Below are 15,948 nucleotides of genomic sequence, written 5' to 3'. Positions count from 1 at the left end.
ATTTTTTGTGGCGTCTATGTGGAGTGTCGTAAAAGGTCAGTCTTTCATTATCAGTAATAACATTTTATAGAAACTCTTCTGTTATACGATAGCATATTGTCAAATATGTCATTTTTTATCACTTTATCCGCTTTTCTTCCTTTTTGATCGTTCCTAGCTCATGCGAGCGATTACAGTCATCTGGACCGCTCCTAGCAGCGTAGACAGCTCTCGGGTCTACGGAGCCGCTTAATAAGTGCCTGCAGTTCGTGGTCGTTCGAAGCGTGACTTGTCGTTTATGTTCAGATAGTTAGTTCTAAAGAGATAAAATCACCTTCGGACATTTTCTTTGTCTCGGCAGCACTTTTTTCAGCGCGACAATAATAAATAAGACAATGCCCAATATATGCCTTTGCAAACTACATGACTAAATGCACCGGTCCATTGCTTCTAACAACAACACGGCACATGCTCAGTAGTGAGAATAACTATCTTCAGAGATATTCGCTAGAGAGACGTTTTAGCGGTCAGTTGATCCGACGCTAGCACCATCTGTCGACTCTGATGAGAACTATTCATTCAACCTATGATTAAGATTAGATAATAGAGTTAATTATTTTATTTTTATTCTAGAGCCATCTGACCTGCATTTTTGCTTAACTATGGCAAATCTTGCCTTTGTAGTTTCCGCGATTGCTACGTATCTTGAACGTACGTTGACCTATGGCTTGTTGCATGGAAGGATTTAAACACAAATTTCGTTCCTCATAGTAGTTCCATATATAGTATTTTCAACCATGAAACATATATAGAGTGATCTATTCGAGTCTGGCAGTATGATCGTCGACACTATTTATGGCTAGCTGATCTGAACGCCATTACCTCCACAATAGACAGATCGCGAATAGATGTGTAATAGCTACATCCCGTAAATATGTCTCTAGCGAATTACGTTGTTGTCTGCAAGGTGGCTGCAGTCCTGCAATCGCTAACCGTTTACCTAGCTTCGTACGCTGATGAGGATCATCGCGTCATCCGTTCTCCCAGTTGGAGCCATCATAGAAGTATCACAGATAGTTGAGTGACGTACTGCTATGTGCCACGCGTCAGCGTACAAACAAAGCAGACATAAACATTGCCTATGCAAACTACTTCACTGTTGATAAGGTATCACTGTATTTCATTACTGCACAAATAACATTAAAAGCGGTTGTTGTGGTGGCTAAAGTGGCTATACACGGTTGCACACGGAGGGCAATGTAAGGGCGGCGACGTCGGAGATACTGTATCTAATGTCGTTAAGCGAATGAAAGCTACTTCTGTATGACGCTTTCTATCTACTACTATATAGACGCTCTGTATGAATATTAGACCTGAATATATTAAAACAAGGGTCTAGACGCACCTGCCTGATTTGAACACTGCGGAAGGACGGGAAGGATAGAGAAAAAAGGAATATGTTATGGGACAACAGAATCAGCCGTATAGCATTGAAAATACGCAATCGTATATTGACGCGTGTAGCCCTCGGCTTCTCAATCCCTATGCTGCATTGTACAGATGATATGTATAGGAACTATGTACGTATGGGGTTGTGTGCGTACGCCCGCCAAATTCAAACACGTTTCTAATCAATATCGCATGCTTCGATATCGCCTCCTACACGTGCCATATTTGCAGACGACAAACAGGCTTAATGTGCTTTAATCGTAATCCGTTAGTAACATACGATGGCAATGTGACTGTCTGTGAAATCGATAACTTAACCGCATGAGAACTGATTTTCGCTCGAAATTTCTTATTTTCTTGTTGTCATATCGTAATAATATCACATACATCATGCCTATAATACAAAATCGTCAAGCCGCCGTTTAATTGGTCATTAACCCTTACCGATAATCTTTCAGTTCAGATGAGACGCAGAAATTTGATCAAAGCGTTCTTACCTGTAACCAACCCAGAACACTACACTGTATAATGACATCGCCCAGCCGGCCGAGCTAATAGGACTCTAGCCGGCCGGCAGCGGCCAGTCAAGGTGACGTGTCTTGCCCTCGAAACGGTGCCTAAGCAGAGATCCTGAGCTGTTCTTGTATTACCATTCTTCTATAGAATACTCAGTAAGCTGGTTAAGAAGGCTCTAAGGGCATTTTTAGCTAGCAACAAAAATATAAAAAATTTCATTTGACCGAAATGTTCTCAATATAAAAACCCGATGCAATGTACGTTTGACTTAACCGCGATATTGAAACCTAGTCGTGGCTTGCTACACGAATTTTACGCGTACAAATCGGCTCTAGAAACGTGAACATATTTGAGACGCACTGTATAGTATGCCCTAAACGATGCCCTAAATTGCTGGCTGATTCATCTTTCGGTATCTCTAGCGTTTTACATCTGCTTATTAATTTTTAATTATTTTTTTTTTCGAACGACGTTGGTGCTCGAAGCGTACATTTGTTTGCCTATTAGCTTTATTATTGTACGACAACAATAGCATCGGGGAAGTAGTTTCTCGTTATCGAGTGTAAGCTTTTGATACCTGTTCATTCTTGCCCTGATAAGCCTTTAACCGCCATGTTCATCATTCGGATTCAATAAAGCAATCGGTTAAATAAATAATAGTTAGTCGAAGGCGACATACGAAGCATAATATCGTTTATATAATAACTGAAGATAGTTTGCTAGGTTATATAAAAAAATAAATCTGCCACTGCAAACAAGATTGGCCGTCGGCTAACACTGTCGTGCATTAGTTTACCACATGCCTGTGTATTTGTACATACATAGACCTACGCAGACAGAAACCGAGACGGTCCTCGAAGGCTCTCTCCTGCTGCTATTTCAAATCTACACATTAATGGTCATCCAAGAACAGACAGCCGCTCATATACTTTTTTACAGAGTTGCCCCATCATTTAGCACAGTTTATTTTGGGCAGCGTTCCTAACTCTAGAACTCCATTTCCCTTTTCGTCCCCTGTAAATCTTCGCCGAACCGCACCTTACCGTCCTTGCTACGATGCTACATTTACGAACTCCTTGCTCCATCTAGTCACCCCCTGTGTGCGCGTTGAAGTATACTCTGACATAGGGCACTATACGGGAAGCTCGAATTTCCTATTCATAGAGATAAACTGTTGTCGGAAACGTCGAACGATCGGTGATTTCATGCTTTCTGCCAGGATGCTCCCTCGGCTAATTGCTAGAGATTACCTATTTGTTAGCTACTCACGCGCATCGCATATCGAGTTGTTCCAGGGTATGCCATATTGCAGCGTTTTTTGTTACTCGGTAGTTTTACGGGAAAGAAATGATTAACACTTCCGTTTATTTATTCTGCTTTTGTATATCCGAACGAAAACATTTTATGCTCAACCTGTTCTCATTTACACGCCTGTGCAATATGTAGACTAATGTTTATTTCTATATTTATAGGCGAGTATGTACGTGTTCTGTACATACTCGCCCATAAAAGTCTCTGTTCCATACTCTCAGACACCAGCTGAGCCTTTACCACTGTATACGTATATGTACTTTTAAGTACAACTACAGTAGGAATTTTACTTGCTCTCAGAGACGTGTGAATAAGCGTAGGTCATGCGCCCAACAAATTCATTTTTGTTACTGTTATAAGATGATGGAGATGAATTTTTAACGATTCAGCTGCTGCTTGCTCTAGGACTTTTTAATCAGATGCGTATCTGATACGGCTCTGTCGCAGACACTACCATAGCGTGACCGTACTGGCGGTAGATTTGATTATGTTTACTACACTCGATAATCCATCCCGACAAAACTTCTGGGCCACTGGGATTGAGCTGTAGAAGAATGCGTCAGAACGGACGCATCATTGTGCATAGTTTTAACTTAAATGTATATGTACTTCGTGCAAGGTTCTTTTTGCCATGTAATATATATCGAGGTATATGACGGATAGCTTAATATGACTGAACTAATAAATATACGTAAATGAGAAATACATATTTCGAATCAATTATAGGTGTCGTTCGACGTGGCATCATGCACGGCATCAATCCTCAATCTGTGTATGATCTCAGTGGACCGCTATCTTGCTATCACACGACCGCTAACGTACGGAGTTCGACGAACCTCAAAGCGCATCTGCTGTTACGTCTGCGGAGTGTGGTCGATGTCCTGCCTCATCTCGATACCGCCCGTCATCGTACTAGGTAAATGATTTTGAATAGCTTACTTATTATTATACTTCTAATTGATCCTCTTGATTAATAGCCGGCCATGGGGAAGAAAGGTGATGCTTTGAAACACCTTTAGATCTTGTTCAGAATACAAACCGCATGATGTTACGCGACGTGTGTTACCTGTTAAAATTGCAAAGACTCCAATGAACTTGGCCACAAACATCTTGGGTTCTTAGAAGATGCTATCTCCATATTAGCAGCATCTCAAAGAGATTGGCTTTTCGACGAGATGGCTTACCTGTTTTGATGCTACTCGTCGTTACGGTCTTTTCCACCACATGCATATGAAAAGCCAATTTTTTTTTCAGAAATGAAGACATAGAAATTTGTAGGTATCTGAATACATTTTCTATATATGCTTAGGTCTGGTTGAAAGGACGGGACGAGGGTACGCTCGTCTCGTTGCGACCGACGGTCTACCGCTATTTAGTTGCCAGCGGTAGCAGAAAACTTGGCAAATATACTTCACGAAAAATCATTTTCTTTGCGAGTATAACACGCACTGCAGCCCGCATGTCGAGTATCAGGTTCAGTCTGCCGTATAACCTTTGCTGCTAAACTTTCCGCTAGAGTTTCGTATGCGCAGATGCGCTGCACCATATACAGAAACAGGAGATGCGCTTTGGAATAAAATGGCATTGTGGCGGACTCAAACAGGTTCGATAGGCAATCGATTTTACGAGGTCGCTGACTACGGCTGCAAACTATACAGTAGGTATCGTTTGTATTGTTTTTATTAGAAAAAAAACATGTTCAAAGGAGGCCAGTACTAGTGCCATGTGTCAAAGTGTGCACGGAGCGTCCGAATACTGATTGAAGTTGTCGATGTCTCGAATGTCTTAAAATTGTTGTAAGTGTAAGTGCAGCCTTATATTTGACATAATAAGGTGCGTGTCCTGCCTGCGTATTAGGACTGATTTACAGCGGTGTTGTAAATAGTATGCGTATTGCCTTACCAATACATACGTTCAGAAAGGTAATGCCCCACGAAAACCCTTGATACAATCAGCAATAGCAAGGGCGTTCTTCTTCCATGAAGCGTGCTTTTGTCACCTGATTCTAAAACGTAAAAGTTCTTATTGGACAAGTACAATATGTGACCTTTCCGACCCATTTACGCAGTTAAAGTATCGTCACACTTTACATAAATCACTGCTAAAAACAACCTTTTGTCTTGTTCAGACATCTGTGATGAGCTTATTTGACATTCCTTCGAGACTAGTAAACGGCGTCTGTAATGAACTACACTGAAGTGGCGCGTTAGTAGTATATCACGGGGGTAATCATAAGTATGCATGCTATTTAACAGAGCTTTGCAGCTGAGCGTTTGTTAAGACTGTCTTGAAAATTGTTGGCATCGTTTGTCCACTACACATTTTTTCAAGGCAATAGTTGTTCCAGATATTAATTATGTAAAGCATCTTTGCTAAACATTAATAAGACTAGTAGAGGGAAAAACGAAGATACATACTTCGATTATTAATGAGTGCCTGAAATCCTTCGCATAATCTTCGGTTCTCTAACGAAACTTACCAGAAAAATGTTCTACCTCAGAACTGTAAGTTCAAGGTTATGCTCACGGGGTGGTAAAAGCTATTTAAAACAAACCAATTAAATCTAGTAGCCCGAATCGAAAATGACGCAGTCCCATCCTTCAGAACTTTGTCTTTTATTCGATTCAGCTGTTAACTACATGTTCAGTTGGTACCGTACCTATTCTCGGTCTCATGGGTCTCCTTCAGGCACCATCTCTAAATACAACACTAATAATTCAACGAGAAATCGCTCGATGAAGCTGATACCATCGTACCTGTACTAGGCAATGAAGCGAAAATGAATACTCCGTATAGATAGAGGTAAGATGTGGCCTATTAGACCAAACTGCCTAAATAAAGAAGATTTTAATTAAAGAGGGTAAAGGTTGCATAGTCTATTTAGAAAGAGTTCGGCGCGCCGGTACAACCTTTCAAAAAGGCTTTCTCAGGAAGAGGGAAAAATTAAAAAGTGAGGCAAACGGACAGTTAAAAAAAACCAGAAAAGCTCTAGAGAAGTTATCTTTTTTAGGGTTAGGATATCATTTACAGGGCCTATTGGGTCTGCGTAAATGATAACCAGATTTTCTAAAAGAAATATTAGATTGGTTGAAATAGCCGATTTTTCTGTAATACATATGTACATGAGTGATTTTTGTTTTTGTTTATGATTTTGTTCGTTTTCTCATAACAAAATGTTACAACGTCGTTGAAAAGCCCTTTGGTTCCTGGTTGGTATGTTCATGTTGCACTGTTCTAGACGTTACAAAGGTGAAAATGTTGGCCGGCAGAAATGAGCGTTTTCGACACGTCCTATTCAGTCCTACTTAAGGCTAAGAAGGTACCGCAACAGTCTGGGCTAGGTCTCGTCCGTACGAAAATAACTTGTTAGCTACGAATATTGCTTGTAGTTCGCTTGCTAATTTTAGGAAGTGGCATTTATAAGCAACGGAACATATCATTCGACTTTTCAAATTCAAATGTAATTTGTAGGTACATTAATTTCTCGTAGTTATTATATCATCGCCTTGCGTGATCACTTTACTTTTTGGACATTTTTGAAACCCGGAGTACGAGAAAAGTTTCAACTTAGAAATTCCTTTTCAATCCCTATCAGTTAGGCTATAAGCACATAAGAAGTGGGAAGCAATAAACAACAACAGCCGTTATCTAATTTAGTTAATCTTTTCAGGTAACGTAGTTTTGCAACTAAATATAGCCTGACATAATAATGGGATGGTATTAAGTGGTGAAAGCAATTTAGACAACATTAGCAATAATGAAGTTAACGCTTAAAAACTTCAAAAATAATATTATCACTAAGATCATATGCATTGGATTGTTGTACACACCCACGTTGTATGGGCTGAATAAGCAGGGTTGACCTTTAAACAAGGTCTGCGGGCTCAGCTAAGTCCTCAAAGACTACAGGCTTATTAGAATAAGATACAAGCAACGATAGTCCTTATATATAATTGTAGTTAAGGGTGGCTAAATTATCATCTGTCTTACCATATATAGATGTACACCATACTTACCATATATTTTCAGAAATGTACGCGTACGGTCAGTGCCAGTCACAACGAACGCTGTTAAGGCTAGTACTACACTGTAAATAAACCAGCCTGTAACACCTATCTACGTTGTTGAATCCAGTAAATCAATATAACTGGTTTAAGCGGTGGTAAGCTTCCACTGGCTTCCAAAATTTATCTAGAATGGAAGGACGTAGGCACAAGGCGAAAGAATACGACACCGCATGAAGGAGGCGAACGACCTACTAGCATCTGTAGGCAATAGGAATCTACTACTCACTTTATAGGCCTTATTAAGTTCCTAGTGTTTAGACGCCTGCGATTGCAACCATTTACTAATGTACGGTGAAGATGTACGGACATTCAGGACAAAACAAATGGAATAACACGTTGCCAGTGTCACGGAGGAGATCCGACTTCCAGCTTCGACGTCAACAAGGCTCTGTTTTGCTGAACAGGGAATTTAATACTTCAGTTTTAATGTGGCAGGTAGCTGGCAAACGAGATTAATTTTTGTAATCATTGCGAAAATTAATCTCTACATTTATGGGACATTTTTGTGAGCATGCGCAAAGAACCGATGCGAAAATGGAAATCGAGGGCAGTATTTATGAGGGTTCTAATTACTATATTCAAGCTAGCACTGCCTTATCTGTGAACACCTTTAATATACAATTTCTTTGGAGACCAGACATACGTCCGCGGGAAGTGGTTTGCAAGCAGGAGACTCGCTGATGACGAAATCTCAGCGTTATATGAATACTGTATATTTTGTTTATTTCGCTTGGTGAGCTTTATTTCGCTTGGTCACACCTTTGAGAGTGTGACCGAAGAGAGCTCGTTAATGACCCTTGTCGTTTCCTTTTCATGATTATCCGAGATAATAAAAGAATTTCTGATATGTTCTCTATTATTAATTGCTTATGGATGATCAGGTTGACAAGGTATTGGTTGACACAAGTGTGAAGACGAAAACCGTTGAGATGGGGGGGGGGGGGTATAGTTGCCATCGTATGACAATACGTAATTAGGCCTAGGGCGATTGAACTCGAAGATGGAATCCATTATGACACAGCCACTTCATCGAAAATTGAATTGCCAAAGAAAGTGCGGATGAAGGTTCCAGCCTATTCATGAGAAATGCAACCTGGAACATGACAACGGCGGGAAAAACGGCGCTAAAAAATTTATACGTAACTTGTAATCCAGAAAGGGCTCTTGTATTTCGAAGCTAAAGCCAAACATAGGAAAAATATTTTTAATGTATTATGTTAGCCATACGGAACTATAGTAGCGATATTTTGTAGGGTTTATCTGTTTTAAGTGATACTTTTTCTTAACAATAAACACGTTATCTTCGACGTATGATTCAGTGTGGCGATATCGCAATGGTCTTTGGCGAAAATTCTTTTCAAATTATGGCGCGGGTACCTGTGGTTTAACCAAAGCAGACAGGTAGAACTAAAAAAAGACATCCGGTAGCAACACTCACGTGAGTCTCGGAAGCGACATTTACCAAAGAGTTTCTGAGGACTGGAGGTGGATAAGCTTCACAAAAATGCTACAATGATTTCCCTAAGTGGGATCTTAGCTTTGGTCTACGTTGCATCAAGGCAGCGTTACGACATATCTGCAGATGCGGCATTGTATTCTGCCCATAATGAGCGCTTCGTTTGCTTTTGTCGAAGCGCTTACAAGCGATATCGAAAGCTCCAATCCTCTTTCAACCTGTTTACAAACAATTACAAGCCATGAAACAGCAGCTGGCTTCTTGTGATCAGACAAGAGTAGACAGTAACATCAGCGGTCACGAAGTGGTGCGTCGGCCAACACAATGATATGACACATTATTCCTAAACACTAAGTACTGAACGACATTTAGAGCTTATAGATGTAATGCATATATAGGGACATATATGTACATATAAAGTATTGTCTAAAAATGTAAGATGTTGTTCGTCCTATCAAGTGCGAATAGAAACCTTCTAGACCATCTACAATGGTAAACTTGTTGTGAATACTTACAAGGATGTTAGCTGCAAGCACGATGCATGAGCAGAAACACACATAAATATTTTTAAATTTACAATTTTCCGCGTATTCCGCGTACATTTTCGAACATTAATACCTGTGGACCGATGTTATTGGGTTCATATTGCCCGAACAGGAACTTGTAATTTATTGTTATTATGATAAACTATAACTACTAAGGCATTAAAGAAACTGCCAAATACTCGTGTCACCTTAGTGGCTACGTTCTAACCCTATTTACTTTGCTTTACGTGACCAGGCTATCGGTGCAGCAATGTGAATCTAAAGCTCTGTTCAAGTTCTATATTCAAGTTCCTCAATGACTATCAGCGACCTTAAACTTCGGCCGAGGATCTATTTTTCTTTTTTGATTTTAAATCACGTGATAAATTGATTGCTCACTCATTTCATTATTTTATGCATTTTCAAATTGTTACTATTCAACAAAATCGGTAGTGTGTAATTTTATGCCAAATATAAATTTCTTTTTCAGGTAACGAGCATGGTACAGACGAAGAACCCAACTGTCAAGTGTGCCCTAACCTTGCCTATCAACTTTATGCTACGTTGGGTAAGCTATACAGTGATCTTTGCGTTCAACGTTAAACGTCTAACGTATTTATGTTATCGTAAAGTTTCACTTTTAATGTGCTTCACACGTATCATCCGCGGATATGGGCCTTCAGCGCTGTGACGCGACGTAAATGCGATAATGATCCGAAAAATATATCTATATATACGTATCATATGATAACTAACAGTCCGTAAGTTGTGACCCAGTTATACTTTGCGTGGCCTCCACATTCGTATACGAGTACATATATATATAAGATAGCTACGTTGGCCTATACGTTGGATATACGTTGGCCTAATTGTGTTCCTATTAACAAGGAAATACAGTGTAAAGGAATAAGTTAGCCACTAACCTAGAGTCAACGGGGAAATGTTCGTCTCCGTACAGAACTAATTACAGTTGAAATAGCTCTTTTATAGGGCTCTTTTTTTCATAATGATATTACGGGACGTACTTGTCATGACTGCCCAGCTGACAGAGATGGAAGCTGTGTCGGACAAAAGGCAAAAAAACTTCATAACGGATCGCTGAACATATTCATCAAATTTCCTCCTTCAAGACTTTGCTGCTACCTGAGATTTATCCGCTGTATTATAAGCGAACGACTGGTCCTGCTGGGCCATACTTTTTGTGGACGAAAGGAAACGGACAGAGGAAAGATTTTCAGAAGGATAGAAAAATTCCTGCTTACTCAGGAAGTCCCCTAAAGCTTTAACGCGCACGCGCACAGATAGAGGTACATGCACAGGAAACGGTACGTCGGAAAGAAGAGAGTGGAATACAAAAGGGGAGACGTAGGAGGCACTCGGGCTCAGATAGCGACACGAAGCGCTTGAAAGCTAGTCTCAGCCGAACGTAGGTTAACTCATAAGCAAATGCTGAACAAAGCACACCTCAGAGTAACGTACGATTCTGTCTAAATTGGTCGTCAGCTTAGTCCGAACTAAACATTTTGATTTGAACGTGGGTAGTTCGTTCTTGCTCAAAGCGTCTACAAATACTTAGCATGCGTTCGTTCTAGCTGTTGTTAATATAGCTAGCACTAATACATATCGATGTGAAATAGATAACAAGCACTACGGTAAAATTCACTCGCAGTGAAGAACTTGTTTTATGTACAGTGCGTAGAAGGTTAGCGTACTGCGGGTCTACAGGGAAAATTATCCGAGAGATATAGAACGTGCCTGAATAGTCACACAGCATCCAACAGGGTATCGCATAGATTGACTTGGAAGTTAAATTAAGGCGTATTTTCATAGTTCTTTTCATAAATTTGGGTTTACAAGTATCCTACTACAGCTTTGAAATTTCATTGCGAGCCAAAAGGAGTACTAAGGCCAAGTATTGTATTTTACCTTTGTTAAAAAGTTGTCTTATATGCTATGAAGATAAAAACTAATCACCAAATACGTCAACTGGACAGCCATCTGTCACTGCGTAAAGAAGCTATACCAAGTTCGAGACGCCAAGCGAGACGTAGTATTTCAAAAATAACACACACGCTTACCGCTTATACCGGTATTTATTCTCAATCAACAATGCGTCCCGGAACAACTGGGAATGGACTCGCTAGTTAGTGCCTGAAGAGTTTTTAGACCATTTCAATTTCATTATAATAATCATTATTGTTAATATTGACTGCGAGGCCTGAAATATTGTTGCAGGTGGCTTAACACTAACCTTTTCCGATGTTCCAGGTGCATTCTATATCCCGCTACTTATTATGATTGTTATGTATTATAAGATCTACGCGGCAGCTAAACGAGTCGTTGACGCCGACCAGCGTGCCCAGATCAATCCGCAAGTGAGTTCCCAATAGGCCCTTGTTGTCTGAACATAGTGAGTGGCTGGATGAATGCTACGAATGGCGTTTCGTTTTCGTTTTTGAGATTGCGGTATGATTACCTTTTTTCCGTTCGCGGTGTTTCACGCCCACGTTGTCTTAATGACGGCACTATTAACAGCCATAGAAAAATTGGTTTTTTTTTTGTCGTAAAGCCAACATCTAAAGTTTCCTCTTTTGCTACTTTGCCAAATGAGGTACGCAGTGACACATCTCTAGCGATTACGAACGTCAGAACGGTGATATTTTTAAGCCATTGTAGAGGGGATGTGTGAGCAAGTTAATTTATGGGATATGAGCAAATGTATCGATGTTGTCTAAAATATATTGCTAGTACGTAAGCAAGTTAAACGGAGCTAGTTGCTTTTCCTTAGAGCTAGCGAAGAAAGTTGGCTGTCCCTCAGAGCAGCATCTACTTGAGAAGCAGATCGACTCTTCTCTTTCATGATGTCTATTCGCCGTAACGGTAAACGCGTAAAACAAATGCGAACCCCTTTATAGGTTTTATGAGTATATATTTCTGTTTACATCGCAGTTATGTGTGTAGTAACAAAGTAAACTAAACAAGAGTGACTCGAAGACATAACCTTATTACCAGGACAATACGTAATCAATTTTCAACTGTTCTATAATAGTATTAATTAGCAATAGGGACATGAGACGCAATTTTGCCGCTATTCACACTCCAGCTAGAGCAAGGAACTCTAAGTGAACCTAGCCCGAGTTTGTTTGACGAATGATGTTACTTTAGAACGTTTACGGAGTGTGTTCTACATTAAGGGACGATTGTACTTTCTCTGCAGGTATTGTTAAATAATAGCAAAAACGATGGCTGGCATGAAAGCGGTGAAGATGGACAATTGGCCCACAACGGCGATAATCCTCTTGGCGGCGGCGGCGGTGGTGGTGGAATTAAAGGTTCCTCTTCAGGGTCGGCAGTGTCTTCGGGCGTACAGAGTTGGCAGAATAATATGCGGCGTTCGACAATGCTTCGCGAACGAAAAGCGTCCATCACGCTTGGTATCATCATGAGCGCATTCACCGTTTGTTGGTTACCATTTTTTATTTTGGCGGTCATCGAGCCGCTGGCAAAATGCAACGCGCCCCAAGAGATTAAAAGTTTTGCCCTCTGGCTGGGTTACTCGAACTCAATGTTAAATCCTATCATCTATGTGACTTTCCATCAGGACTTTCGACGCGCATTTAAGGAGCTTTTACGATGCCACTGGTCGACACTTAATAGCCGATTGCGTGATGACTACTATCTACGTACATACACACTTGAGGTACGTACGATGGAACATCAGGCTGACAGACTAAACTGAATTGGGAACTGTAAAAGTTAACTGATGAGAATTGTAGTTATTCAATGCACTACCGTACGACACTGGTCAAATATAAATATATGCGGTACAAGCTTTGACCTACCAGTCCTACGATTTAAAAGATAACGAACATTTTAGAATCTGACAAATCGATATCGAAGTATGCTATAGGAATAGTTTAAAGATTTAATTTGGGACTGTTTCTTCCTAATTTATTTTCTCCTGACATTGGAACAGAAGAGGCAGTTCAATGAGAACAAAAGGATGTGGTGGGTATCCATTTTACGCGGATAAGACCAGCAGCTTTTTTAAGTAAGAGTGTCGCTTTGATAAGAATAGCTCTAATGTCCTTTTTCCACCTTGCAGGCTCCCGCGGAGGGCAACGGTTGCAATATTCACGACCATCAGCATCCATGAAAAATGCGTCCACACGGTCCTCTAAGTCCGCATTTTGTTTATCAATTTCCTTTAGTTATTCACCTTCATCCAACAAGCCGTAATAAATATTGTTTCCGACCAATGCTTCCATGAACAAAGTCGTCACGGATCATAAAAGTGAAGGCAGCAGGTCAAGCGACCGCTCAACCAGAGGCCCGATCCGCCAACGGAGCGCGCTTCCGACAGTGCTCGTATAGCGTACCTCAGTGTGTTTTGCGCCTAATGCTATGCTATGGGATATTAACTAGTAATAACGAGCTAACAACAATAGTGGTAATCATTGTAATTATACTGCTCACACCAGTTACTGTTATACAAACACGAATGTCAATGAATGTTATTAATTACTGGACATCAGTCCGAAGCTGTCTAGCTGAGACGACGCTGAGTACCACATGTTCAAAATTGTTCAAATACCATCGCTCTTTACATTACACATGGCTGTTGTCTGTATCGTCATTTTTCTCCAATGGAAATAGAAGTTATAACTTTTTAAATAAATATTGCAGAAGAAGAAGCTGCAAAGAGTGATATCTCTAAACCACACGAGGTTTTGGTACACTGTTTGCTCCTTTCATCGATGTCTGTACATTCTGTACGTCTGCAGTGCTAATTTTATACATACCTGCGATATTAACGAGTAATACATATATCCCACATAAATACGTATACACCGATACACCTAAATATCCAAAAAAAAATCATTGGAAATACATAATTATCTAGGTACATGATCTGAACTGCGAGAGCCCTACAGTTGATAAAATACTAAGCACAGAAATATATAGCGTTAAGATGCGCAATTAGAAAAAGGTGACACTAATATATTTAGGTCTATATTAACAATCCTAATCATACAAGACCAAAGGAAGCAATAAGCTTGCTAGCTACTGTAGCTCTTTGTATTACAATTATGTCAGAATCAGTTGTGGGTCTTCGAAAGGGTCTTTACACGTCACATTTACTTGATTTCCTTTAGATAGCTAGCTAGCTAGCAACACCACTAGCACAGTTAATTAGATTGTAAATATATTTCAGCTGCTTCGAAGAAGGGCAATACGCGGGTGCTAAGAGCCATCTAGCTTTTTTTTTGAGAAATGCCTCTTTTTTTATCTATAATATTGACGTTGATAAAACTAAAAAGGCTGCTTCCCTCAACCTGTTTAGTTTTATCGGTCTAATTGGAAATCATTATCTTCCCTCGTCGTTTCTTCACTGAACAATCCGGGCCTCGAGCATGGCGACAGGCATTTGTTCGCCGATCCACTCGCAAGCGACCGTATAGAATACGGCGTGCAACAGACATGGGACTAAGAAGAACAGAGGAGGCTTGCAATTGACTATTTATGCTTTTCGAAAATACCGGTCACCCCCTGCCAATCTGCTGCGTAGTGTCCGCTCTTACCTCGTCGAGGTGGCTCACTTATAAATCGTCTATGGACATCCAGAGACACACCATCGTTGCCAGTTTGGCTGTTGGTCCTAGCTGTACGCAGTTGACAATCATCTCGCAAGTCAATTAACTTGCTGGTCGTGTTTGCGTTAACATAGACAAACACTAGCTAACAACTGGGTTCTCTAGTTTACTTTTTGTCAAAACCAGCCTACACGATCCGCGGTAGCGAAACGGTCGGTCGGTCGGTCGGTCGGTCGGCCGGTCGCCGCCTTGTCAACAAAAGAAAAACGAGAAGCGAGTGCGTTCGTTAACTCGTTTATTCATCAGGGTCCTGCGTATACATATTTACCAACATCGTTACGCAGAATGAAAACAACGTGCTACTGTCGCCAACAACTCATTGGCGTAGCAGACGACAACCAATTTCAGCCGTTCCCTAAATAGCGCTACGATAGGCGGCAAGTGCGCTGCTGTAGCACGAGGTGGCAATCGACGCACATAAACTAGCTAAAAGTCATAAGCAGCTGTTCTGTAGGGCCTATCAAGCAGAGCTTCGAAAGTGGCTCGACGGCAAAGACGGTGGCTTCGAGGTAGTCACTCTGTGGGTGTGATACCGCCCCGCTAAGGTTAGCTTTGCGTTGCAGCGTTTTTCTTAATACATTCTTCGGCTGCTCTTAGCTGAACTCCACCGTGCAACACTCTGATAGTTATCATTATTATCCACGATTGAAGATAACATCGCATGTGGCGCCAATGGTAGGATTCGCTATTGACCAAGCGTCTGAATTCTCTAATTAGTGTGCCGAATCAGCAGTTAAATATGAGAAACACAGAGTCAATATCGAGCAAATTTTGCATAGCCTGTATTCGTTCAACCAGCTGTTGTCTCTAATGTTATTGTCATAAATTCACAAGCCCACACCGTACTCATTTTTATGACGAGGCACCCAAACGAAACACGCCACGTACTATAATAATTGTTACAACGAAAAGTAAGCTAGATGAGTTGGTAGACTTACTTCGTCATGGTTTTTATCTTGTCGCAGCTTTTATCTCTATACATACACCATCCA

At 40.7% G+C, this 15,948-nt stretch overlaps 1 protein-coding gene and 1 long non-coding RNA gene across 7 annotated transcripts in view; one reads left to right on the top strand and one right to left on the bottom strand.

Moving 5' to 3' along the window:
• LOC111250607 (5-hydroxytryptamine receptor 1-like) overlaps positions 1-15,948 on the top strand; it is a 287,617-nt gene that overhangs the window by 269,098 nt on the left and 2,571 nt on the right. For 3 of the 6 annotated variants that reach the window (XM_086990140.1, XM_086990139.1, XM_086990141.1), the window contains 3 exons: positions 3,982-4,171; positions 9,793-9,870; positions 11,571-11,631. In XM_086990140.1, the coding sequence (XP_086846266.1) occupies positions 3,982-4,171; positions 9,793-9,796 (194 nt within the window). In that variant the 3' untranslated portion in view covers positions 9,797-9,870; positions 11,571-11,631. Of the gene's footprint in view, positions 1-3,981; positions 4,172-9,792; positions 9,871-11,570; positions 11,678-12,519; positions 13,003-13,407; positions 15,632-15,948 lie in introns of those variants that run through there. The other 3 variants (XM_086990142.1, XM_022806009.2, XM_086990138.1) reach the window with 3 other exon arrangements.
• LOC147755267 (uncharacterized) lies at positions 11,377-15,023 on the bottom strand. The gene is made up of 2 exons (XR_015328382.1): positions 14,885-15,023; positions 11,377-14,161 (listed from the first exon to the last, which is right to left on the bottom strand). It is a non-coding gene; the product is annotated as an uncharacterized LOC147755267 (long non-coding RNA).

The sequence above is a fragment of the Varroa destructor genome, unplaced genomic scaffold, assembly GCF_002443255.2.
Source record: "Varroa destructor unplaced genomic scaffold, Vdes_3.0 BEIS01000005.1, whole genome shotgun sequence".
Classification (NCBI taxonomy): domain Eukaryota; kingdom Metazoa; phylum Arthropoda; class Arachnida; order Mesostigmata; family Varroidae; genus Varroa; species Varroa destructor.
The sequence above is the reverse complement of the archived record's forward strand: the minus strand, read 5'-3'. Positions and strand labels throughout refer to the sequence as shown.